Here is a 26,017-nt window from a genome sequence, read left to right on the forward strand (position 1 = left end):
AGGAAAGCTAATGTTCTAATTAGCTTAGATTCTAATTAGATTCTACTATGGAGAGACGAGAAAAGCGATGCCGACTATCCTGTTTAGCTACAAGATGTCTGCACCTCAGTTTTTCTCTCAGCGTTAGTCATGAGAGGTAACCATCAGTTAATTTGTTCCACATTTCTTTGTGCTCATGTTTCATCACGTGCTGAAGGGCCTGCGAGTTGATTCTGGATTCCTTCTGTGTGTTTATGTGTGTGCATATGATGCACATGTGTCTGTGTGTTCCTTCTGTGTGTTTATGTGTGTGCATATGATGCACGTGTGTCTGTGGTGTGTGCACATGTGGAGATAAGAAGACGACACCGGCTGTGCTGTTCTAGAACACTCTACCTTATTCTCTTGAGACAGGGTCTCTCACTGGACTTTAAGCCAGCCTGGCAGGGAGCAGGCCCTAGCAAGCCTCTCTCTCCCTCCCGCAGCTCTGGGCTTACAGACATGTATTTAGTCACACCAGACTGTTTATGTGTATCCTTGGGATGCGAATTCAGGTCCCCATGCTTGCATAGCAAGTCTTCTTACCCCTGAATCATTTCCCCAGATCCCCAGCTTTGATTTTTTGTTTGGTTTTGGTGCTGTTCAAAAAATTACAAATGATGCTTAGATTACATTTAACTTTCTTGGACTTCTGTTTATGGATATTAGTTCTGTTTATAACTTGTTATGTGCAAAATCAGGATGTATAATATATATTTATGATGTGGATTAAATGTAATTCATAGATATGAAACCTTAGAGCAGTACTGGTTCCCAAATTGGAGTGATTCTGTACTCAGAGGACTACTGGCAACATCTGAAGGTATTTCTGGACGAAAGAACTGATGGGGATTTACCGGCATCCAGTGGGTTAGAGACAAAGGACGTTACTAAGCATTTCATGGTGTACAGGGTAGCCCCCTACAAGAAAGACTGTCCAAAGCCCAAAAAGTGGGAGTGCATGACCCAATCAAAAAGTACAAGTCCTTGTTTCAAAGATTCAATGAAAGTTCTTTCCTTTATCATCTGCATAACACAGTGAGTCCCTCGAGACGATCATTCTCTTCAAATATGCATGAAGCTATTACCAAAATCACTTTACTCAGCCACTGGGACATCTAAGTGAATTAAAAAATGTAGGAGTTATTCTATGTTTCTTACCATGAAGCAATAACTGAAAAATTAATACAAAATGTAGATTCATCCTGCTCCATCCTTATCCTCTTGCCACATACCCATAATCCTAACGCCAGTAAGAAGTTTAAATCTCACAAATAACCTTCCTCCTTCCTGTTGTTTTGTTTTTCAAGACAGGGTTTCTCTCTGTAGCCCTGGCTGTCCTGGAACTAGCTCTTGTAGACCAAGTTGGCCTCAAACTCACAGAGATCTGCCTGCCTCTGCCTCCTGAGTGCTGGGATTAAAGGCGTGCGCCACCACCACCCAGCAAATAACTATTTTCTAAAGAAGAAACAGAAAGGAAACAATCATTCCTGAAGTTATACCAATTAGAATATTGGATGTTCAAAGTTCTTGAGTACACCCAAATGAAAACCCAGGGAAAAAATAGTCTTGTGAAGTTTTTAAAAATAAAAACAATTGAAAACAAAAGAGATGGGTTTTCTTTCGCTTGTAGAGAGAAAACAAGGAAGGCAATGGTTACCAAGAGAGTAGGAGGAGAAATTTCATAATAACGAAATGAAACTAATGAAATACAAACCAAATGTGACCTCAATAAAGGCTGCTTTAAAATTCCAATAAAAATAAAAATAAAAAAGAGAAAAACTTGGATTCATAGTCTGACTTTAAAGGGGGAGAAACATTAGAAACAGAAGTAAGTAATATTGGGGCAATATGTAAGTAATATGAGGGAAGGACTATGAGCACAGATGCACAGAAAAAGGGCTGGGTGTAGAGTTCCGTGGTGGAGCACTTGGTTCTCATAACAGGCCTGGGTGCCAGCTACAGGTCTATAAAAGGATTCTGCAAATTCTGTTTAAGATGGAGTGTTGACTATACTGACCCAATTTCAGTTGTTCTTAAAAACCCCATGAAAAATACAATAAAAGAATCAAGACAGGAGAACAACACTCCCCCCAAATAGGGAAAATGAAAGGGGGGACAACAAAAGGCTAGAAAGTAGGCACTTGAGTCATAATTTACTGAGACCCCAGATCACACAAACGAGCTGAAAACTGAGATTAAAACTTGAGTATAGCTGGGCTGTGGTGGCGCACGCCTTTGATCCTAGCACTTGGGAGACAGAGGCAGGCAAATCTCTGTGAGTCCAAGGCCAGCTTGGTCTATAGAGCTAGTTCCATGACAGCCAGGACTACACAGAAAAACCTTGTCTTGAAAAAAAACCAACCAAACAAAACCCAAAAACTTCAGTATATTGGGTCAAGGGTGATGTCTCAGTGGGTAAACATGAGGAGTGTCTGAATCCCCAGCACCCATGTAGACAGCTGGGTGTGGTCATCCAAGAGCCCACAATACCAGCACTTTGGGGGTCAGAGACATGAAAAAAGGATCACTGGGGCTTCTTGGCTGCCACCCTAGCTCCAGGTTCAGTGACAGACCCTGTCTCAGTGGATTAAGGCCAAGAGTGAAAGAGAGGACATCTGACATCCTCTTTTGACCTCTGAACTCTCACACCAAGCCCAAATAACACACACACATGTACGCACGCACAAACAAACACGCACGCATGCACACATATCTCTTCAAAATGCATCTATCTGCCGCACTACGGCCAGGATTATACAATCCACATGCATCAGTAGAGTGGTGAAATCACTTGCCATGCCAACTCTGGTTCTTTTGGGAGTGAGTAAGTCCTGAGTGAATGTGTATTGTTTGACAGGGCACAGCCATCTCAAGGACTCCAGTGCCTCAGACCCATGGGAGTGGAAGAGCCTTCCCTGGGTGAGGCCAGAGAGACTGAGTGTGAAAGCTGACAGTGTGTAGATCTTTATAACCCCGGCTCCTTGTTTAGCTGTGTATAATACTCCTCCCTGTTCAACTGTATAAAACAGACGTGCTAAGCTTCTGTCCTGTTGTGGTTCAACCCACCTGACCCCAGTTTTTCTGTGCCTGGATCTGTGTGTCCATACCCTTCCTTCATTCTCTCATCACTCCTAGACGGTTTCCAGGACCAGGCCGTGTAAGGACATAGTGCTACTGTTCCACAGTCAAGGCCCTAACTATTACACGATTTGAGTTCACCATCTTTAGCAGCAATGGTAGCCAAACCTTGGCAGGTCCCAGACCCTACTCTACAGCCAGATAGACCTGAGGTGGTGACATCAGCAAAGCCCTGTGTCTTCTACCCTCCTTACGGTGGCATAAAGAGACTGTGGATTCTTCCTTTCTTCCCTAAAAGGAAAGACAAAGTAGACAGGTGCCTTCTGCTGTCACAGAGGATGAGAGCAGGAACGGAATGGGAGTGTGGAGTATGAGCTGGCCTGGCAGCATCAGAAAAACAAACGAGACCAGGAGGGTACTGCAAGAGCTCAAAAGCCAAGTTATCGTCAGAGCTAAAGCTCACAAAGGAAGACAGGACGCGCTAACCTGGGTGACTGAAATAAAAGACTTAAAAGGTTCTCTCCTCCAATAACCAAAACAGGAAGGGTGCAGTAGAGAACCACTCATCATACCCAGAACCAGGGAAGCCACAATTTGCATTAGGGATGAACACCTCTGCCAGTACTGACATGAACCAGATGTTGGGATGATATATCAAGGAATCTAAAGTGCCAATCATAAAGGGCATCAACAGTCACAAATTCTATTGAAAATTTAAAAAAAAAGAAAAAGAAAAAGAAAGAGAACCTCAGCAAAGGAAAAGCTCTAAAACAAAAAGGAAAATTATAAAACTGGGAAATGCAAGAATCACAACTTCTAGTCTTACAGGACAGACTTAGTCCCATGGGGATGACAAACACCATGCGACTGGTTTCAGTCACCCTCAAAACCCTGCATGGGTGACGGAGGACTCTTAAAGACAGACTGGAGGAAGTTATTCAGTCTGAAGAACAGAAGAACACAGACTGAGAGGGAACAATGTGCTGAGACTTGAGGTACGGTGTCAGCTTTCCCTTCTCTGTGATTTCACTGCCCATGGTTTCGGCTGTCTATGGTCAAGGGCAGTCATTTGGGAGAAAACGTCTTCAAGAAACAGTTCACAACTTTTAAACCGCGTGCCACCCCAAGTGGCATGATGAAATCGCATGCCTCCCTGGTCCAGACCATCTGGGATATGAAGCATCCCCTTTTCATGTCCTACCTGTCTGTTAGTCCCTTAGCAGACATCTTGGTTGTCAGATGAACTGTTGTGATATCAAGTAACTCTTACATTAACTGACAATAGCTCCAATGTATAAGTTTGTATCATGATATTGTTATAATTATCCAATTTTGTAGTTAGTTCTTTTATTTAACTCATGGTGCCTAATTAACATTTTGACTTATTAACAAATTAAGCTTTATCATAGGAATGCATGTATAGGTGGGAAAACACAGTATATAAACTGTAGGTTTTTTTATATTTATTATTTATTTATTTATTATGTATACAATATTCCGTCTGTGAGTATGCCTGCAGGCCAGAAGAGGGCACCAGACCCCATTACAGATGGTTGTGAGCGACCACGTGGTTGCTGGGAATTGAACTTAGGACCTTTGGAAGAGCAGGCAAAGCTCTTAACCTCTGAGCCATCTCTCCAGCCCTCTAAACTGTAGTTTGAAGCATCCATGCTATAAGTCTTGTAATATAACTCAGAGGATAAGGAGAAACTGTATAGAAAAGAATTCATACAATGAGAATTCTGGAAGGCAAACAAGACCAGAAAAATTCTCACTGAATGGCTATTTCCTTGGTGAAAGATATAAGTCTATAGATCCAAGAACAGGGGTGAGGCCAAAGAAATCCATAAGACACATCATAATTAAAATTCTCAAACCCAAACAACTTAAAAAATATTTAAAGCAGCTGAAGAAGAACGGGGCAATCACCTACAAAAGAACAATTAGACGCTGGCAGGATTCCCACCTAAAATGATGGGCAGGAGGAAGTGGCGCCCTTCAAGTTTCTGGAAGAACCAAGACCCCCAGACTGTATAGCAGGTCAATCTGCTGTTAGGGAATTAAGGGGGAAGAGGACACCCTGAGTAAAGGAAAATGAAGGAAACGTGCTACGGGCATATTGGGGGCACGAAGGTCCTTGTGCCCAGAGCACTTGGCAACTAGAAATGTTAAACACAGGGGCCTCTCTTCAACAGAGGAGATCAAACACCTGTTTTCCCACCCAGAAGGGTGGGAGTGGATATTGTTAATGACCTGGTGACCTTTTGACTATCTGTGGAGGCAGACCTCATCCAAATCCCCCACAATGGTCATCCCAGAGTCTCACTGCCTAGGGCATTATTTTAGCTCCCAGATAATAGAACCCATCCTTAGGGAAGATGCCATGTGTACTTTAGGGCTTGCTGATCTCTCTGCTCTCAGTCAGAGACCACACTAGACTCTAGGCCCTTCCCTCTAGAACCCATCTTCGTGGTCACATGTACTTTGTAAAGGAGTTTCTAAATTGTCACATCTTAAGCTTTATTGTGCACCTGGAATTGGAATTGATTGTTGCCTGGAAACCTAGAACGGGGACTGATTGTTGCCTGGAGACTTTTCCCAAACTGTATGGTATTTTAAATATGCTGACAATGAACTGCCAGGCATTGGACTCCCCGAAGTCTAATAAATAAAGTCGAGCGGTGGTGGCACACACCTTTAATCACTTGGGAGGCAGAGGCAGATGAATCTCGGTGAGCTTGAGGCTAGCGTGGTCTACAAAGTGAGTTCCAGGACAGGCTCCAAAGCTACACAGAGAAAAAAAAAACCCTGTCTTGAAAAACCAAAAAGAAAAAAAAAAGACATACAAATAAAACTGTTACAGTTTGAATATATGTCCTCCACAGATTCCTATAGTGGGGACTTGGTGGCTTTGGGGAAATAATTGGATCCCAAGGGCTCTCGTTTAAGCAATGGGCTTATCTTTCGTGGCTTCTCAATGTGACAACATTGTTGGGAGGTATTAAAATTAGGCAGTGGGGTCCAGTTAGAGGAAGTAGGTCACTAGGAAGATATATCTCGGTCTCTTACTCTCTTCTTAGCCACCATTAGGTGGACGGAGTCCTCTTCTGCATGCTCATGGTCGGCCTCGTCCCAGGCCCAAGTGATGAGACCTGTAGTCATGTACTGAAACCTTTGAAACCACGCGCCACCATAAGTTACCTCAAGTATCTTCGTCATGGCAACAAAAGTCTGGCATAGTCAAGAAAGTAAACAGATGTAAAAAGATAAAGGAATCCCAAGCTGAGAAGGAGTACTTCACCAAATATAAGATCTGTTCCTCCAAATAGAAGAGGGAGTACTTCACTGATTTTTAGGGACCAGTTTGACTCTCATACAAATATAGCACAAGAAAGAAAACCACAATCTATATTGCTCCTAAGCTTATGCAAATACACGCATGAAAACATTGGCAGATCGACTCCAAGAACGTACAAAAGGAATGACATGCCCGGACTTACTGGGCTCCGTCCCAGTTACACAAGATGTTTCAGTATTTGAAAATCAACAAGGAAAGTATAACAACCTAAGCAAAAGAGGCATTTGGTTGAAGACACCATGTATTTGTGATAAAACATTCATAATAAGAACTCTGTGTTGGGGCTGGAGAGATGGCTCAGTGGTTGGGAGCACTGACTGCTCTTCCACAGAACCTGAGTTCAATTCCCAGCACCCACATGGTAGCTCACAACTGATTGTAACTCCAGTTCTAGGGGATCCAACACCCTCATACAGGCAAACCAAGGTACAGGAAATAAAAAGAAATAAATCTTTTTTTTTAAAAAAAAAAAAGAAGAGGCACTTCCTAAAACCTTGAGGGTACAATTCTCAATTTATTAAAAACAAAAACAAAACTCTGGTCTGTGAGTAGCTCAGTTGGTTAGGTGCATGCTTAGTGTATTAGTTAGGGCTCTGTAGAGGAACTGATAGAATAAATGAATGAGTATATTAAAGATTTATTTAATTTTATGTGAATGAGTGCTTTGATTGAATGCATGTCTGTGTATTACATGTGTGCATGGTACCCAAGGAAGTCAGAAGAGGGGGTTGGATCCTCTGGCACTGGAGTTGTGGGCAGTTTTGAGTCCGTGTGGATACTGGGAATTAAACCTGGATCCTCTGCAAGAATAAGTACTCTTGCCGGGCGGTGGTGGCGCACGCCTTTAATCCCAGCACTCGGGAGGCAGAGGCAGTCGGATCTCTGTGAGTTCGAGGCCAGCCTGGTCTAGAAAGAGCTAGTGCCAGGACAGGAACCAAAAGCTACGGAGAAACCCTGTCTTGAAAAATCAAAAAAAAGGGCTGGAGAGATGGCTCAGCGGTTAAGAACTCTGACTGTTCTTCCAGAGGACCCGGGTTCAATTCCCAGCAACCACATGGCAGCTCACAGCTGTCTAAAAAATCCAGTTCCAGGGGATCTATCTGACACCTTTATACCAATTCACATAAAATAAAGTTAAAAATTTATAAAAAAAAAAGAAAAATTAAAAAATAAATAAATAAATAAAAAATAAAAGAATAAATACTCTTAACTGCTGAGCCATCTTTTCAGTCCCAAATCAATGTCTCTCTTTCTCTATTATTAGAGTGGCTAACAAACCATGGTTCAGCCAGTTCACCAATAGTTGTCTCCTTACAGAAGGACCTAGAATCTGGTAGTGGGTCAGTCTACAAGGCTAGATGTCTCAGCCGGCCTTTCAGTCTTCACTGGAATCCTGAAGTAGGTTTTACTACCAGCAAAGGAGTGCCTCAGCATCGGGTTAGATGGACTTGCCAGAGGAAGCAAGGGCAAGCAGGCAAAAAACAAACTTCATTTTTTCATGCTCTTTTTAAAAGCTGCCACAAGAAGATGTCACCAAGATTTAGGGTGAATCTTCCTACTTCAAATGATCCAGATTTAGGGTGAGCCCACTTCAAATAATCCAATCAAGAAAATCCATGACAGGCATGCCCAGCTACTTGGGTTTTAGTTGGTTCCAGATGTGGTCAAGTTGACAATCAAGATTAGTCATCACGTTTAGTGTGCGTAAAGTTCTGAGCTTGAAACATGGAACCACATAAACCAGTGGTGCTGCATGCCTGTGCGCTGAGCACCCAGGAGGAGGAGTCAGGAGGATCAGGAGCTCAGTGTCTCAGCCTGCGAGACTACTCAGTTGGTAAAGATACTTGTTGTCAAGCCTGATGATCTGAGTTCAATCCCTGGGTCCCAGATGATGGAAGAAGAGAACCAACTCCCTCAGGTTGTCCTCTGACCTACACACACACACACACACACACACACACACAGCATAAATAAAAATGTGTGGTTAAAACTAATAACAAAAAGGAAGAGGGCTAGAGGGATGGTTCTGTGGTTAAGACTACGTATTGCTCTTTTGGATGACTCAAGTTTGGTTCCCAATACCCACGTTAGGTACAACTTACATCTACCTGTCACTCCAGCCCCTGGGGGAATCTGATGCCCCCTCCTGGACTCCGCAGGTACCTGAATTCATATATACAAACCTTCCTCTCTCATGAACATAATTTAAAATAAGATAAGCTAGGCATGGTGGTGCATTCCTTTAACCCCAGCCTACATAGCCAGTTCTGGCCAGCCAAGGCTATATAATGAGAACCAGCCTAAAACAAGATAACAATATAGATGTTCAAGATAATCTTTGGCTATACAGCAAGTCCACAGCTAGTCTTGGATACAGAAGACACCATCTTTTAAAAAAAAAAGGCATGGGGGATTCTCAGTGTGTGAAGAACTTATTTCAAAAGCACAAGGATCTGAGTTTGAATCCCCAGAAGCCACATAAACACTCAATGCAGTAGTGTTCTTCTGTAATGCAAGTGTTCTTAATGCAAGATGGGAGAAGACAAGGGAATCCCCAAGGTGCTCATGGGCCAGCTCGTCCCGCAGACACAGTGGAGAATAACACAGATACTCTATCTCACACAAGGAGAGAACCAATACTAGATGTGTTCTCCAACCTCAGTAACATGCTATGGCAATCTCACACCCACATTCACACACACGCAAACACATTCCTCACACACCACTACAGGTACACATGCAAAAATTAAAAAAAGAGCCTCTGGTAATAATGATTCATGCATACACCCAGGTTGTCTGGAAGAACAATAAATACTCTTAACTGCTGGGCTATCTCTCCAGGCCCCAGTTGTACATTGAAATAGTGTAATCAGTAATAAGTAATTTGGTGAGCCTAATGCCTGCTGTTTCACATCAGTAAATGAGTTAAAGCAGTATCTCAAGTCATCTCCAGTGTACTCTTCTATGGGATGGAAACGCTTTACAACTGGAGAGAGGAGGTGGGTTTACAATATCACAAGTACACTAAATGCCACTAAATTATACATTCTAAAGTGGTTAACTTTTACACAGTAAGAATCTTACCTTAGTAAGGAAATTGATGAATTGAATTATTTGAGGACAAAAATGAGCTTCTCCATAACTGGATAGAAAATGAAAATACCTGTTTTGAATTTCCAGTGGTGATAGAGGTGCTGCTCACCTTCCTGTGCTTGCTACCTGTTCTTAGTTTCTGTTGTTGCTAACACTTCAGCTCATGGTTCCAGGTGATAGCCCATCATTGCAGGGAATTCACAGCAGCAGGAGCTTCAGATAGCTGGTCACACTGCACCCGCAGTAAGAAGCAGAGAGCAGTAGATGAATGCATACTGCTGCCTAGTCTACTTTCCCATCGACAGAGTCCAGGATCTATGTTAGGGGATGGTGCCACCCACAGAGGGCAGGCTTTCCCACTTCAGTTAACCTAGTCAGGATAATCTATGGGCCTGCCCAGATGCCCATATCTAGAGGGATTTTAAATTTGGTCATGCTGACAATGAACACCAATGTCACTCTGTTCTAATCTACTTTTCTTTTGCTAATATCATAAAACCACAGGCTGATTAAGTTATAAAGGGGAAATGTTTATTTCAGGTCATGCTTTAGATCAATATGGAAGGACCATGTCTGAAAACGGCCTTCTTGATGCCGGAGTCCAAAGACATCTCAGGTGTTACAGTTTGGAACTGGTACATTCACCAAAAGCTCATGTGTTAAAAGACTTGGCCACCAACCGGTGGTGCCGATGGGAGGTGGTGAAGACTTTAGGACAGTGGTTCTCAATATGTGGGTCACAACTCCTCTGAGGGTGCTGTGGGACAATGGTCTGTACCCTGTCACTTGTATTTTAAATAAACGCTGATTGGCCAGTAGCCAGGCAGGAAGTATAGGCAGGGCAACCAGGCAGGAAATAGAGGCGGGGCGATGAGAACAGGAGAATTCTGGGAAGAGGAAAGTGTCAGTCTGCAGTTGTGGCCAGCAGCGGAGAATGCAAGATGAAAATGCCTCGCTGAAAAGGGACCAAGCCATGTGGCTAACACAGACAAGAATTATGGGCTAATATAAGTGAAAAGAGTTAATAAGAAGCCTGAGCTAATAGGGCAATCAGTTTATGATTAATGTAGACCTCTGTGTGTTTTTTGGGGACTGAACGATTGTGGGACCCGGCAGTATAGAAACCCCTGTCAACATGAGGGGTTGAGCAAACTTAAGGGGTCGAATATCAGATATCCTGCATATCAGATACTTATATTACAATTCATATACAGTAGCAAAATTGCAGTTATGAAGTAGTAATGAGATAATTTTATGGTTGGGGATCACCACAAAAGGAGGAACTGAATTTAAGAGTCACAGCATTAGGAGTGTCCACTGCTTTAGGAGATAGAGCCTAGTGGGAGGAAGTTAGGCTATTGGAGGCATGCCCTTCAGAAGGATACTGCAACCCCTGTGCCTTCCTGTCTTTCTTTCTACTTTCACCCACCATGAGCTAAGTAGCTCTTGGCACTGTATGCTCCCACCACCAAGTACCTTCTGCTTGCCTCTGGCACAAAGGCAACAAGGGGAAGCAACATGAGCTGATGCCTCTAATAAACCTTCTTATAATTTGGTCTGCATAATGAGCTCCAGGCCATCTAGGGCTGCATAGTGAGCCCCTGTGTCAAAACAAACAAATACACAGATAGAAATAAAAATGAGTATTCCTCATAGAGACCTACCATTTAATTGATTCCAGATCCAGTCAAATTGACAGGCAAAGCTAATCATCCCAGGATGCAGGATCAGTTCTGAGAAACTTAACAGGCTTGCTATCTGCCAGCAACAAAGTCCTTCTCTCAGGGTTTAGGCCACTCTCTCTAGTAAACACACTTCGGACTGTCCAGTTCAGGCTCCTGCCATCACTCTACACCTCATGTCTCATAACAAGAATGTACCTGAAAGTGCTCCTCACCCAGGGGAGTATCAATGATGAATCGCTTGTAGGCGTTGGCATCTTACATTTGAGGTGGGAGGAATCGCTAGGCTTTTCCAGCATTGCCCAAACCAAACTCCAACCTCTGCCGTACACATCAGAGCTGACACCAAAGAACCTACCAGTTGCTGGGGCTAAAGCTCTGAAAGCCATACCTGACTACCCTCTGCCTCTCACCCCACACCTCAAACCCTCAGACATTCCTGGGGAACTACGGTAAATATGAGTCAGGGTGTGTGTTGCACACAGGAGGAGATCAGAAAGATGATGAACGTCTTTGAGCTTGCACGGGAAGTGCTCTTACCCGCTGAACCATCTCCCCACCCAGCCTCCTCTGATAGAAATTTACAGGTTCACTCACCTGAAATGGTATCTGGTACTGAAATAAATTGGGCATATTATTTGGAATGTGATTGACATACTTTCAAAACTTTTTTTTTTAAAGATATTCTCAGCACATATATTAAACCTTAGGACATGAAACCTTTAGAAGGTAGGACACCTCAGTTTGACTTCTCATCTAAGTACTTTTGTCTGGGGATAAGCTTGAGGTTTATCAATAATTAATCCAAATGCTCAGCTTTTCAGGGTGTGGCTGAGGTGGGAACCAGGGTGAGATATACTTTCTTCTTCATGCTTCTCTGGTTTTTTGTTTGTTTTGTTTGTTTGGTTGGTTTTTAAAGACAGGGTTTCTCTTTGTTTTTTTAAGACATGTTTCTCTAAGACAGTCCCAACTGTCCTAGAACTCCCTTTGTAGACCAGGCTGGCCTCGAACTCACAGAGATCCACTTGCGTCTGCCTCTCGAATGCAGGGATTAAAGGCATGCACCAACACAAACTGGCTCTTTTTTGTTTTTTTAAGAGTTTTTCCCTCCCTCAAATTCACGACTAACAATTTTTATTATTTATTTCCAGTGAGTATCCAAGCCAGAGCCCTGTGCACAATGGGCAAGCGCCACACCCCAGGGTGTCTTCCTAGTCCCTAATAATTTTTGTTTAGCAAAAATTTAATTCTTTGAAACTGTGACAGATATACAAAAAAGCAGAAACAAACCTGGTGCCTTGACCGTTTCTGGCGGGTCCTCTAAGGTGAGTCCTCAGGGAGCACGTTGAGCTCAGAATGGAAGTTTATAGGGTTTCCAGGTATCGTCTCACAATTCCACCTACTAGGAGTGAAGCCAGGACAAACTGGGCGTGCTGAGAAGAAGCTAGCAGGAGACCTGAGAAAGAATAAACCTTAGGTTGCTGTGTCTTTCTGCTTCTCTTTCTCTCTTTCCCAACAACATCATCTCATCTCCATTTCCCCCTCTGCTTATTCTCTCCATCTGTTCCTTATATTCTTTTTTTTGGGGGGGGGATATTTTTCAAGACAGGGTTTCTCTGTGTAACAGTCCTGGCTGTCCTGGCACTCTCCCTGTAGACCAGGCTGGCCTCGAACTCACAGAGATCCGCCTGCCTCTGCCTCCCAAGTGCTGGGATTAAAGGTGTGCACCACCACCACCTGGCTATGCTCCTTATATTCTTTAGGAGAGGTTGAATCCTGCTCAATTACATGGGATGGGGTGGGATGGGGTGGACTGTGACTTCTTTCTGGCCAGGGCACACTATGTTCCCCTGAATCATGGTTTTTGGTTCAGGAATGGAAATGAAAGCTAGTTCAGGACAGACTCGTTTTCTTGCTGGTCTTATACCCTGTAGAAGATGGAAGCAAGTAGAGCTTAGCAAGTCATCAGTCCTCATATCAGGTAACACTTGAACGGTATATTTTCCCTGACCTTTAAAACTATTTGAGCCAACTATCTTAGTTAGGGTTTTTATTTCTGTGAAGAGACATCATGACCATGGCAACTCTGATAAGGAAAGCATTTAACCAGATGGCTTACAGTTCAGAGGTTCAGTCCCTTATCATCATGGTGGGACATGGCAGCATGCAGGTAGACAGGGTGCTGGAGAAGGAGCTGAGAGTTCTACATCTTATGCAGGCATCAGGAAGTAGTCTGAGACACTGGGCAGTATCTTGAGCATATAAGAGACCTCAAAGTCCACCTCCACAATGACACACTTCCTCTACAAAGCCACACTTATAATAGTGCCATTCCCTATGAGCTTATGGGGGCCAATTACATTCACACCACTACACCAACTACTTCTTCTTTTCCTTTCTTTTTTTCCCTAAAGCTGTTTGAACTTGATTTTGAATCAAATGAAGTCTAATACACTAGACCTAGAGACAATAAAGAACATGAAGAAGATCTATGGAGACCTGTAACTTTATAATAAATACCAGATTCTAACTAAAGAAACTGTGACCCTGAGCCCAGAGAAATGGAGGAGGATGACAAGGATATACAACACCCTTAGTACTACACAAGGAAAAAGAACTCAGGTTGTCAGTGACCATCCTTGGATACCAAGTCTCCAGCCTCTACAGAGGACATGTCAGACTTTCAGAGTTGACTAGCTAACCAGGGTCCATATTTCAGGATCACCAGTGTCTGGTGCAGCTTGGTTTTCCCTGTGCTTACCCACTAGAAGAACCATGAATCTTCCGTCACAAGCATTCTGGTTCCTTAGCAGTTCAGATTGTCAGGATCGGCTTCGATGGGCAGTTTTCATGGCAATTTTGTCACTGGAATCAGATTGAACAGTATCATGCATTTCTGGGGACCCCAGTATTTGCAGGGTGTGTGCCTCAATGGCGCTGAATACGTCCACCACTCCCTCTGTGTGCACACAGATATTCCTTTGTTCCTGTCCTCTTTAAAACCCACACTGGGCTTATGACTGCTTGGTGGATGAATACAGAGAAAGAGACATACTTTAGGAGAGCTGAGCCCTTCTATTTCTTCCTCTTGGAGCCCTGAGTTGCCCTGTTAGTGACCCAGGATGACCTCAGCCGAAGAGAGCATCCACAAAGGAAGTACTGCCAACACAGAACAAGGAGCTTTATTAAGGAACATGGAGATGCCAGGGATCCAACATCCATCCACCTTTGCGAGGCATTGGCATGAAAGACCACAAGTGAGACCAGCAGAACTGTCTAGCTAAGCATCTGATTCATGAACTCTAATAGAATTATTGCTTAATGAAGCCGAGGCTTTTGTTACACAACCAGACTTCTCCTCTGGGGGCATACAGTCACTCTCAAACAGGCAGTTCCCCTTGGGCCACTGAATTACAACAGGAACCATCTCTAGGCGGGAGCACAGGTTGCCAGGGCACAGCAGTGGAATGGGAATGGCCCACCAGGATCAGTGGCCCCTCAGCCTCGTACCCTTTGTATAAGACAGGCACTGAACAACTTGAGTAGGTCAGGGCTCGGAGGTTATGGAGGAATATCTTCAGGTAGCTACTCTGCACCCGTCCTTACTAACTCCTCATGGATGGCGGGCACCTGCATTGCATTAACTTTGTCTAGTGTCCCAGAGCACTAGAGGCCTAGGCTGGCACTGCTATCCTGGCAAAGGGCAGGCAATGATCATCTCAAGGCAATGCTGGAGCCAAGCAAACACAAACTGTTTGTCTTGAACAGAACATCTGCTTCTGGGAAGGGCTTTTGTCCCTCAGTGCTTTGCCCTCCCAGCTCTCCTCAGCCTCAGGCAACAGTCACCCATTTCCCAGACTTCCTTGAGGGACATGCGTTTATTTCTTCCTTGTTAGTTCCTGGAAACCATTTCGCCTCACATCTTTTGGGCTGATTTGACATGAGGTAGAGACAGCTATTGTCCTTCACACTCTACCTTACATCAGCAGTGTATTTTGTCTGTCAAGATGTTACTCTTGCCCATACACCATCACGCTGACTCAAGACAAGGTGGAGTCTGATTAATCCCTGTGCCCCAAATACCAGTCAACTATTATCCCCTGATGTAAACATCATTAATCAGCCCATTTCTTCCCGGGTTTACCTGCAACCACAGTTTGCCCAGCATAGATAGGCTGTTTTAGCCTTTGAATGCGGCTTTGGTTCCTAACTTAAACTAGGATTCTATAAAAACAAAACAAACAAAAAACTGCCTGCTGATTAATTTTTTCTGCATAGTTAGGGCAGGAACAATTGGTCAACTATTCAAGATTGAACTTTTTTTTCTCTGGCCAGATCAAGATACTGGATAGGTTAAAAGTCTGTGAGAGCTTATCTATGCTTACAAGTGACTGACAGGCCAAAGAAAAGAAAAGTGACTGAAGAGGAGGAAAAAACATCAAGGGAAAAGTGGAGATAAAGGTGAACGAGATGAGAGCAGCTGAAAGGCGGAGGAAGAGGAGGAGACTAGAGGCATGGAGAAGGCTAGGCGCAAAGAGAGCGGGAAGAGAGGACGGGAGGGCGGGCAGGAGCGCGCTGGGCCGGCTCATTGCTCCGCGACGCGTGGGGGAACGGAGACCGGGCTTGAGCGACGGCCCGCGAAGAGCCCCCCCCGCCCGTCGCGGAATGGTTGCGCCCAGCAGTATCAGCCAATGGGAAGCCAGGATGTTGGCGAGGCGGCGGTGAGCGGGGCGCTCGCTGGCTGGGGTGGGAGGGGGACGGCGGCCGCCGCCATGATGCTTGTTTGCTTTCAATGAAAACGAGGGGGGCGCGGAAGAGGAGGCGTCGGCGTCGGTGGCGGCGGCGTCGACGGCGCGGAGGCGAAGGCGGCGGCGGGCGCGGCGAAGAGGGCGAGGCCGGGGGCCGAGAGGGCGGCAGAGCGTAGCGGTGGCTCGTGGGGTCCGGGCGGCCGAGGCGGGCGGCTGAGGAGCGGCGCCTGAGGAGGGGGAAACAAAGAGCGGCGGCTGAGGCGGCTGAGGAGCGGCGGCGGCGGCGGCGCTGCAGCAGCGGGCGGGACTGGTATGGTGGTTTCACAGGGCAGACCCCGCTGCACTCACCGGGAGGAGGAGGCGGCGGCAGCGGCGGAGGAAGGCGGCGCGGCTCGAGAGGTGAGCGCGGCCGGAGTCCCGCCGAGGCTCAGTTGCCTGCGCTCTCTCCCATCCCCCGGGGGGGTGGGGGGATTCGTGCCCTGGGGACCCCGAGCGCGCACTCACACACAACTTAGTAGTGCTCGGAGTGACGTCTGTCGCTCCCCCTTCTTGACACCCAGCAGTCGCGCTCCCGTCGGTGCCCGGGCCGCGCCCCCGCGCGGAGTCCCGGGGGCTCGGTCGGGTGCGTGGGGGGCGGGGGGGGGAGTGTTGATTGACGGCAGGGCGACGGCGTCCGGAGGGGCGGTGGCGTGAGCCCCAGCTTCTCGGATCCCCGGTTCTGGTCACGCGCGCCCGGAGACGAGCTGGTGTCCCGGGACTCGGGGCGAAGATCGGTGGCAACTTTGGTGAGTGGCCGTGTGGGGTGGCGCTCTGTGCGGCGTGGAACTTGGCACTCCGTGGACAAACTTAGCGCTCACCGTTCTCCCCCACCCCCACCCCCCGAGTGTTGGAAAGTCAGTTTAAGGCTGATATTTCTTGTTAGTGTGGAGCGGATTACGTGGCCAAAGAAGTAATTCTCAGATGTCGAGATTATCAGGACCTGGCGTACTAATTCCTCGAAGAAAAGTTCCATGGTTTAACCAAAGCTAAACTAGCCTTTTCATATTTCAGCAACAATGGTTATTTTCTTTGGTAACAACCGCCCCCCCCCCCCCCCCCCGCTTTTACTCTTTCTAGTGACATGATCTTTAGAGGCTGTTCCGAAGCAACTGTAATCTTTGCTTTTAACTGCAAGTGACCAAATTGCGAGCGTCGTCTTGTTACCGAGTTGAAATAGTCTGCTCGAATTTGAGTTCAGGCAGACCTTTTTTGGGGGGGGGGGGTAGACTGCCTGTGTTTGGGATTTTTCCCTTGGGAGAAGAGGGGGACTATACATTAAGCGAAAACCAATTCGCTCTGTAATAGAACCACTTCCCACACTTGCCTAGCCTTCTCCACCGTTCCACAACAGTTCTGTAGGCTAGCCAAAAGGTTGTGAAAGCATAGTTTGCTGTTTGTAATTGCTTTTGAATTTGATGCTTTCTAGAATAAATTTTAGAGTTAAAATTACATGGAACTTGTGGTCTAGTTTAATTCTCTTAAGATGCCACAAGGAAACTGAACCCTAGAAAGAATACGGTGATTCAACCAAGATATTAGTTATGAGGATAAACATCAGGCTTTGTGTGTTCATGAAGATATGTTAAGTGTGACATAGTTGTTAAGTATTAGTTTTTAGAGAAGGAAGTATTTTAACCAATAGTTATTATTTAAGGTAGATAGATCATTGTGGCTGTTTCTCACTAGGTGGAAGGTGCTTGCTAACCTGGACAAAAAGTAAGTGACAAAAAGACATTTTCTTGTGTGATTGGTGATATCTCCTTGGAAGTCAATACTTGTGTAACTTAAATGTGTCTGGTTGCTGGGAATTTTCAGGTTTTTTTTTTATTTTTTTTTTTAAGGTTTATTTATTTATTTATTAGGTATACAGGGTTCTTCCTGCACATATCCCTGCAGGCCAGAAGGGGCACCAGATCTCATTATAGATGGTTGGGAGCCACCATGTGGTTGCTGGGAATTGAACTCAGAACCTCTGGAAGAACAGTCAGTGTTCTTAACCTCTGAGCCATCTCTCCAGCCCCCAGGTTTTTTTTTTTGTTGTTGTTGTTTTTGATTGAACAGAGGTTGGAGTACAGAACTTGGTTCTGACTACAAATAAATTCTTATACATGCAGTTTTAACTAGTATTTTGGTTGATGTTTCGACATCCCACTGTACCCATGTTAACTTAAAAAAAAGTCAGGACTCTGGTTTTATATTTATATATGATACTGGAATAAATGTTTGAGGTAGCTTATAGTTGTGTTCTTTGGTCCTTGTGTGGTGAGAGCGCAGTATCTTCAATACATTTGCAGCCCTCTGCTATGTGCAAGATCCACTGGTTAGGAAGCTCTGGCTTAAATCTTCTGTCACTTCGAGAATGCCCACTTATATTCACTTATCTGGTTTGAATTTTTTGAAACCTTATAGCTTCTGCAAAATCTTTTGTTGATTAACATTTCTCCTTAATTGTACCCATTATCAGGCTATGGATGTAGCCATGTTACAATGAAATATGATTAATAAACACTACTTGTAAGTTAAGTGCTGACTAAACCCAAGTATAATCTGACTATATATGCATAGCATATGTGCTTTTGAGCACAGTGGAATGCAGTGGAGTTTGGTGTTTGAATAAGTAATTAAAGAAGAAAAGAATATTACTTGAATCTAAAATGGAGGCTGGTTCAGGCTGCCTTCATTTTACCCTCTGGGCTTTCCTTTTATTTTGTCCATTTATATTTTTCTGTTGAGCTGCACATGAAGGAGTAGCATATGATGGTCCTGAGGTAGATGATGAGAATTCAGAGGTGACCGAATTCAGTTTCTGCCTTCCTGTCCTGCGTAGGAGTAGTGGGTGCACAAAGTGCTTCAAGGAACAGAAGAATGATTAAACTTACGGAGGGTGTGGTGCCAGTTTAAAAAAAGTAACACTGACTAGAAGCTTGCCAGGTTGGAGATGGGGATCATTCTAAACAAAGGGAACAGTGAGTGTACTCAGGTATCAGGTTTGAGGGTAAGGCCAGTGGTAAGGTGTTACTGAACAGTGGAGTGACTTGAGAGCAGCTTTACAAAGGTATGTCTAGCCTGGATTGTGAAGGGCTATGCTTGCTAAGCTAAAAGTTTGTTCCTTTCTCCTGTAGCAAAGGAGGGTCTAATTTTTTTTTTTTTTAAGCTAGGGACAGAGTGATTTAAAGGTCACTGGGCATCAGTGTGGGGAATAGAGGCTGCAAGTAAAATTCAAATCATACTTGAAATAATACTGAATTAGTAACTAAGTGTGTTTTTTGACTTAGATGTGGTGTCTATGGCTCCTTTTGTAATGGGCTTGAAGACTGCCCAATTGCTCTACAATAAAGGGCCTTGTAAAATCAGAATGGCAGTATTTTGGAAAACATTAAAAATTAGTCAAAATTGTGAGAGCCCTAAAGTGGTACACAGGAAACTTCAGGTTTGTCAACTTGGCTTCTTAGAGGCTCAGGCAGGCTAGAGAACTTAAATGGAACAGACAACCCTGTGCTCAACTGGAAAGTCAAAACAATCAAGCTGTTAGGATATAATAAGTATTTGTGAATTTTTGGGGGAAAGACAAGAGTTTTTCTTAAAATTCCTGAAAGTAGAATATTGAGACTGAAGCCTTAGACTTTTTTTTGTTTTTGTTTTTGTTTTTGTTTGGTTTGGTTTGGTTTGGTTATTCTAGAGAGTTTCCAGGCTGGCCTTGAACTCAGAGACCCACCTGCCTCTGCCTCCTAAGTGCTGGGCTCTAAGATATGTGCCACCATTGCCCAGTTATAGAACTCTTAATAAAGCTGTTGTTACAGGTTTTGTATGGAAATCACAGAACTTGGGAGGAAGTGGAATTGAAGTGTAAAACCCAAAACATTAAAAAAACAGGAACATGATAAGACTGGTATAGGAATGATAGGATAAAAGGGTAGATTATTGAATCTACTTTTAAACTAAAAAGCAACTATTAATCTCATATTTTACGTTGGTAAGAATTTTTGTATATTAATAGAAATTTAAGGTTATTTTTGTTATGTTGTGTATATGTTTCTACTCTTGTTTAAGGTATTGTACTCTACAGCTCATTTAAAAATGTAATGTATAGTTCTAGTTCTTAAAAGCTTTATTACAAACTATTTAGGATAATTAAAAAATACAGGTTAGCAGTTAGTCATCAAATTTGTAGTCATGTTAGATATGTTTTTAAGGTCAAACATTTTAGATAGGCAGGTGGTCTTTAAATTCTTGAGAGATCTACAGAATATGACATTTAAGATTTTTTAATAACATAAGGCTTTTTATAACAGTGAGACATGTCTGTTCCTGATAGCACCAGTCCACTTCAAAAAAGAATGGTGGGCGTCAAAAAACCTCTATATGGAGTTTGCTTTCATTTATGGCAAAGTCAGCCACTGGGCAAAGAAACTGCATTTGCCTTGACTACTGACAGTATGCTGTCCAAATTTGGACAAACGGGACATAAAGGCAACTGCCATACTTTGCTATGACAAGGTGAGACAGTTCTTCAAAATTCCTGCATCATAGAAGAGTCTGTCAGATATTTTAGGCCTGCAGGCTGAGGATGGGTACCCCAACGTTGCAGAGGAACCCTGGGGTGACTGTCCAGGTAGCCAAATGTCTCTGTTGATTCTTAGTTTTAGAAGTAGCTTGCTCTGCACCTCCTGTTTACCCAGGTAATATTATATCCTTCTTGGATCTTTGATGGGGTTGAAGACTGGATAGTTATAGTAACAGTTTTCCTTAGTCATAACAGAAAGTAATAAATTAGGTACAAAATTTTGGGCTCATCAAGAGAGGATAGCCTAATGGAATAGTTTCTTTCAATTTGCAAAATACAAATGGACTGGACATTGTGAATGTAATTCTTACCTGATGATTGCTACTGTATATAGTTTTACTGTGTTAGAATTAAAACCCTTTCCATTTTATTTAGACAAAAGGGAAATATTGCAGAATATTTGTTTACACTGTGTGAAGATTGTGTCATTGTGATTAGTTTAATAAAGAGCTAAATGACCAGTAGCTAGGCAGGAGAAAATAGGCAGAGAGAGGAACTCAGGATGAATCTAGACTCAGGGAGAGACACCAGCAAGACCCTGAAATTGGACATACAGTACCGAGTAGAAGTAACCAAGCCATAAAGCACAACATAGATTAGTAAAAGCAGGTTAACTTAAGTTATAAGAGCTAGTTGGGGAAAAGCCTAAGCTAAGCTGAGCTTTCATAATAAGTCTCCGTGTTGTTGCTGGTGGCCCAAAGGAAAGTCGGACTACAATGGTAGCATTTTTTTTTCATGTTAAATGATTAAGAAGTAGATAAATATTATAATAACTGGTATTTAAAAGCCACCTGGTTTGTTTGAGTGGCTATATATCCACAGAATTGCTGCTTCTAAGTTACTCTGAATAGAGGAGAGTTACCTAAAGCCTGAAAAGCTGTGACACCAGAATGAATAGGTGTGGTACAAACACAGGGAGGAGCCAACTTGCTAGTTAGTCTTGCATATTTTTGTGCAGCTCAGTTTCACCCAGGGCGGTTTTCAGTCTTTGTCTAGTGGGGTTTTATTTTGTTTGTTTTTATTCAACAGATAAAATAGCACATAAACAAGCGAGAAATTTGCAGTGTGCTCAGATTGTTCAGTATTAAGTCAGTCATGTTGGAATAAATTCACATTTTTCCAAATAAGTGTTATATATTTGAAAGTAGTATTATTCATTTCAAAGTGAGTTTTTACTAGTGCAGAGAGAAAGAAAAATGAAAATAAATGTATGAGGTTATATGATAATTAAAAGTATATAAAACAGTTTGTGTGTCCTTAGGAAGACACACACATCTAATTTTGCCTGGGAACTTGGAAGGAGTTACTTCAGAGATCTTTGGGCTGCAGTTAGAAGATGAGTAAGGGTGATCAGGTTAAATAGGGTATTTCAGAGAAAGCATCAACGTGTCCACAACTTGGACTATGCAGCATAGGTTGCCAGAATAAGAGCTAGGAGTATAAGTCAGTAACAGCCTAGGCTGCTTTTCTTAGTGTTAGAACATCTTCCTGTATATGGTGGGAACCCACTGATTTGGGGTGGAGATACGTCGCGTGTGACATACTTAGGAAATAGGTAGTAAAAATAGGGAGATTGGATGAAAGGGGTCAGGATATTGGGATTAGAGAGTTCATTTAGGTCTTAATGAGAGGATATGAGCATCAGCATAGAGGATAGAAAAGCTAGCATACTCTAATAATTTTGAAAGTACTAGACTTAGTGATAGATAAGCAGTGAGCTGTGGTTCAGAAATTAACTTTACTGGAAAAAGGTTTTGTCTCAGGTTCAGTGAGAGTCAAATAAAATGTTGTTTGGGGGCAGTCACCAAAGATGATAACTAGAATGGATGAAGGTAGGAGGAGAGTAGACCAAAGAAATAAATCTGAGGCTGTACAAATGACTCAGATAAGAGCTGAAGGGCTTAAGGCAGAATTGATGAGAAATTTGTTAGAATTGGAGTCTGAAATACTCACTTTTGTCTTAGAAAACTTTAGTGTTTCACTGAGTACGACTCCTGCATGAGGTTTCTTATCTGTTAAGTATGTGATGGAAATTTGCCCAGAAAGAACAAATGTGATACTTTTTTTTTCCTCCCAAGGCTGTCTCAGCTTCCTGGTTCTTTTGCCTCTACCTCTCTAGTAGTGCTGGGGATACAGGCTTTCAGCACTACATGGGGCAGTATGATGACTTTGAGAATCTAGGTGATTTAGGTTTAAAGTGAGAGTAAAAGTGCATAACTAAGTTGAGGTTATAAAGTAAGTTAGGACTGTCTTCCAGGACATCGTCTTAATTTATAGAATACAACTAATATATATTAAAACAAGGTAAATGTTTTTTCTTTTTTTACTCTCATACAATATATCCCGACTGCAGCCTTTCCTCCCTCCACTACTCTCAGTTGTCTCCCCCATCCCTCACCTCCCTTCTCCCCTGGGGTCCACTGCTCCTCAGAAAAGAGCAGGCCATCTAGAGACATTAACTGAACATGGCATAACAAGGTACAATAAGACTAGGCACACCCTCGTATCAAGGTTGGATGAGGCAGCCCAGGAGGAGGAAAAGGGTTCTAAGAGCAGGCAAAAGAGTCAGATAACTCCACTTGCAGGAGTTCCACAAAAAGCCCAAGCTAAACAAACACAGCATGTATGCAGAGGACCTAGTGCAGACCCATGCAGGCTCCGTGGTTGCTGCTTCAGTCTCTGTTAGCCCCTATGAGCCCTGCTTAATTGATTTGTGAGCCATGTTCTCTTGGTGTCTTAAACCCCACTGGCTCCTACAATCCTTCCTCACCCTCTTCTCCTGGGTTCCCTGAGTTCCACCTATCATTTGGGTATGGGTCTCAACATCTGCTAGAGGAATCCTCTCTGATGACGATTGGGCTAGGTACCAATCTGGTCTTCTAGCAGGCATGCTCTGTGGACAAGATAAATAGTTTAAGGCATGTGGTAGGCCTGATGTCATGCCATAATTTTAATGCAGAATTCCATATTATTTCCATCTTAAAAAATAGTATTTGCCAAATTGTTGCATTTTTGTGACATTTTAAAATTGTTTATGTGTCTTAGAAACAATACAACAAATTAGTCTTCATTTTTACCTAAAAATTCTTAAATGTACCTATGAATGAATTATCTCTTTGTATTATATTCCAAAAGAAATTAATTTGGGTTGTAGGGTTTATGGCTTCAGAGTAGTGGCTTGGTGACTTTTTGTAATAATGAAAAGTGGGAAGTTTTCTTTTGATAAACAGTGATTTACTTTATTTCTATTTTGCACTATCAGTGTTTTGGGTTGGTTATATAGTTCATGGTAGAGTGCTTGCATAGCATGCACAAGACTTAGGTTCCATTCCACAGCACTGTTACTATCTCCCATAAAAATTACTATTTCCCTACTTCTCCCATTGAAAGTCTAGTTTAGGACTCAATTCTGTTCATTTATATTGAAATTTGTAAACTACTATTGAGTTCTCTTCCTACTGTAAGATAAAAGGCTATATGTAGTACATTTGGTATAGGATTATTGAAAACATGAGTTATTGTATTCTATTGTCTTATGACACTATTAATTTCCGGATGGTCTTTGGAAGATGAATAAATCTTGAGACTGTTCATTGTGGTGGACTTCTTTAATCTCAGCATTTGGGAGGCAGAGTCAAATGGATTTCTGAGAGCTGAAGGCAATCTGGTCTGCATAGTGAAGGTCCAGGCCAGCTAGGGCTATATAGTGAGAATCTGCCTACAAATAAATAGGGCTGGAGAGCACTTGCTCTTCTTAGAGAGGACTAGGGTTTGGTTCCTAGCATCCATATAGTAGCTCACAACTACCTATAGCTCCAGTTTGAGGGGATCCAACACCTCCTTTTCTCAGTAGGCACTTTTGTATACACATAAAATGAAAACGAATCTTTAGGAATGTTTTTTGAAGGACGTTCAACAGAACTTTATTACTGTTTTGTCTAATCTTGTTTGGTGAGTGTATTCATGCTTCTGTGTTGTGGGAAAACAGTTTGTGGTCCACCAGTTAGCCTTAAAGATAATAGCCTAGAGTTTCAGTGTGCAGATGACAGAACTAATATTTTGGAGGTAAAAGTAGAGCATATCTGAAGCATGTTATTTTGTTTGCTGGCTCTGTCAAAAAGTTAAAAAAGTGGGAAAGATAGGGTAGCATACATCTTTAATCCCAGCACTTAAGAGGCAAAGACAGGCCGATCTCTGAGTTGGAGGACAGCTTGGTCTACAAAGTGAGTTCCAGGACAGCCAGGGCTACACAGAGAAATCTAGTCTCAAAAAACCACCACAAATGGGGGGGGGGGTCTGAATGATAACCTGTGGTGTTTGAGTTTATTTTTTATGAGATACAGAAATTTAGTTTTTTTCTTTTTTTCAGTGCACAAGGTAGAATCCATAGCTTTGCATATGCTAAGTAGGGACTCTACCATAGAGCTACATTTCCATTCCAACAGACCAGAAAAAGGAGTAGAGGAGGTGCCGTAGATTCTTAGTTTAAAGCTCACATAGGAACAGAAGTTAACTCTAGTTAAGCTTGCCATTTAGAGTCAGAAGTATGTGTGATGAAGGATGGCTCTTTAATGTAGTATAATTAGATAGAACTCAGCTGTAGGAAGAATGATTGAGTGGTTTATAGGCCACTCATAATTCATATCATCTAGAAGAAATAAAGCAATAAAAATAAACGGCTAGAGTATGATTATATTGCTGTAACATTTTTGTTTTTCTTTGTGGGTTAAAGCTTTCTCATATATTTTTCATTTCTAGTACCTGACTCTGCTTGACACTAAAAATTCTCAGCAGATATTTCATGAATGGATGGTTGTATATAGAACTTTCACTTAAGAAAGCTTAGTTTATCTGTATCAAATTGTTTTTGGACTTTTGTAAAAGGGCCACAGGGAAAAAATAAATCTTATTGCTCTTGAGGTATCATCTGGCCAAATCCTTTCCTTTTCAATCAAGGTAAACATTCATAGTTTATCACATTACGTCACCTGAAGCCTAGTTCTCTGCTGTTATGATTGACAAGGAAGTGGGTAACAGTTTATTTCTCTGCTAAACATTTTTCTAGTTCATGCTCTAAAAGTAGCCCATGGTGTTATTATCTTAGCATTCTTTTTAGTGCTAATGGTTTTAACCTAGCTTATATTCCTTGCCTAAATAATGTTCATTAGGAGTTATAAAATTGCTATATCTTGTACATTATAGAATTGACTTTTAATTCTTTCATTTGATTTATTAGCTGTTTTGTCTCTCCGAAGCAGGGTTTTCTATGTTACCTTAGCTATTTAATTTAATATGTATGGGTGTTTTGCCTTAATATATGTCTCTGCACCACTTGTGTGTCTGGTGGCCTCAAGAGGCCAGAAGGGGCCGTTAAATTTGCTGCAACAGGAGTTACAGACAGTTGTGAGCCACCATCAGGGTACTGGGATTGAGC

The 26,017-nt window shown here is 42.8% G+C and overlaps 2 protein-coding genes across 7 annotated transcripts in view; one reads left to right on the top strand and one right to left on the bottom strand.

Annotated features, from left to right (window-relative positions):
• Positions 1-15,756: 15,756 nt before the first annotated feature.
• LOC121456378 (formin-like protein 5) lies at positions 15,757-16,992 on the bottom strand. Its single transcript, XM_041664454.1, has 3 exons — positions 16,857-16,992; positions 16,537-16,790; positions 15,757-16,371 (listed from the first exon to the last, which is right to left on the bottom strand). Exons 1-3 carry the CDS (start codon positions 16,990-16,992, stop codon positions 15,757-15,759), a joined length of 1,005 nt encoding a protein of 334 aa, XP_041520388.1.
• The window catches only part of Cnot6 (CCR4-NOT transcription complex subunit 6), a 50,122-nt gene continuing 40,152 nt past the window's right edge, over positions 16,048-26,017 (top strand). For 2 of the 6 annotated variants that reach the window (XR_005975621.1, XM_041664147.1), the window contains exon 1: positions 16,048-16,379. The gene's annotated coding sequence lies outside the window, so the exon portion shown is untranslated. Of the gene's footprint in view, positions 16,380-16,643; positions 16,766-26,017 lie in introns of those variants that run through there. The other 4 variants (XM_041664150.1, XM_041664151.1, XM_041664152.1 and 1 more) reach the window with 4 other exon arrangements.

This window comes from Microtus oregoni, unplaced genomic scaffold (assembly GCF_018167655.1).
Source record: "Microtus oregoni isolate MIOR12 unplaced genomic scaffold, Mior012 000015F_ref0000493, whole genome shotgun sequence".
Lineage (NCBI taxonomy): Eukaryota > Metazoa > Chordata > Mammalia > Rodentia > Cricetidae > Microtus > Microtus oregoni.

Excerpts from the sequence above, each read along its gene's own strand:
- LOC121456378 (XM_041664454.1), bottom strand. The coding sequence starts at position 16,992 with ATGGAACTTTTCTTCGAGGAATTAGTACGCCAGGTCCTGATAATCTCG. Across the intron at positions 16,791-16,856 it reads GACTTTCCAACACTCGGGGG|AGCGCCACCCCACACGGCCA; the intron begins GTGGGGGTGGGG and ends CACGCCGCACAG. Across the intron at positions 16,372-16,536 it reads GACGGGAGCGCGACTGCTGG|CCGCGCCGCCTTCCTCCGCC; the intron begins GTGTCAAGAAGG and ends TCACCTCTCGAG.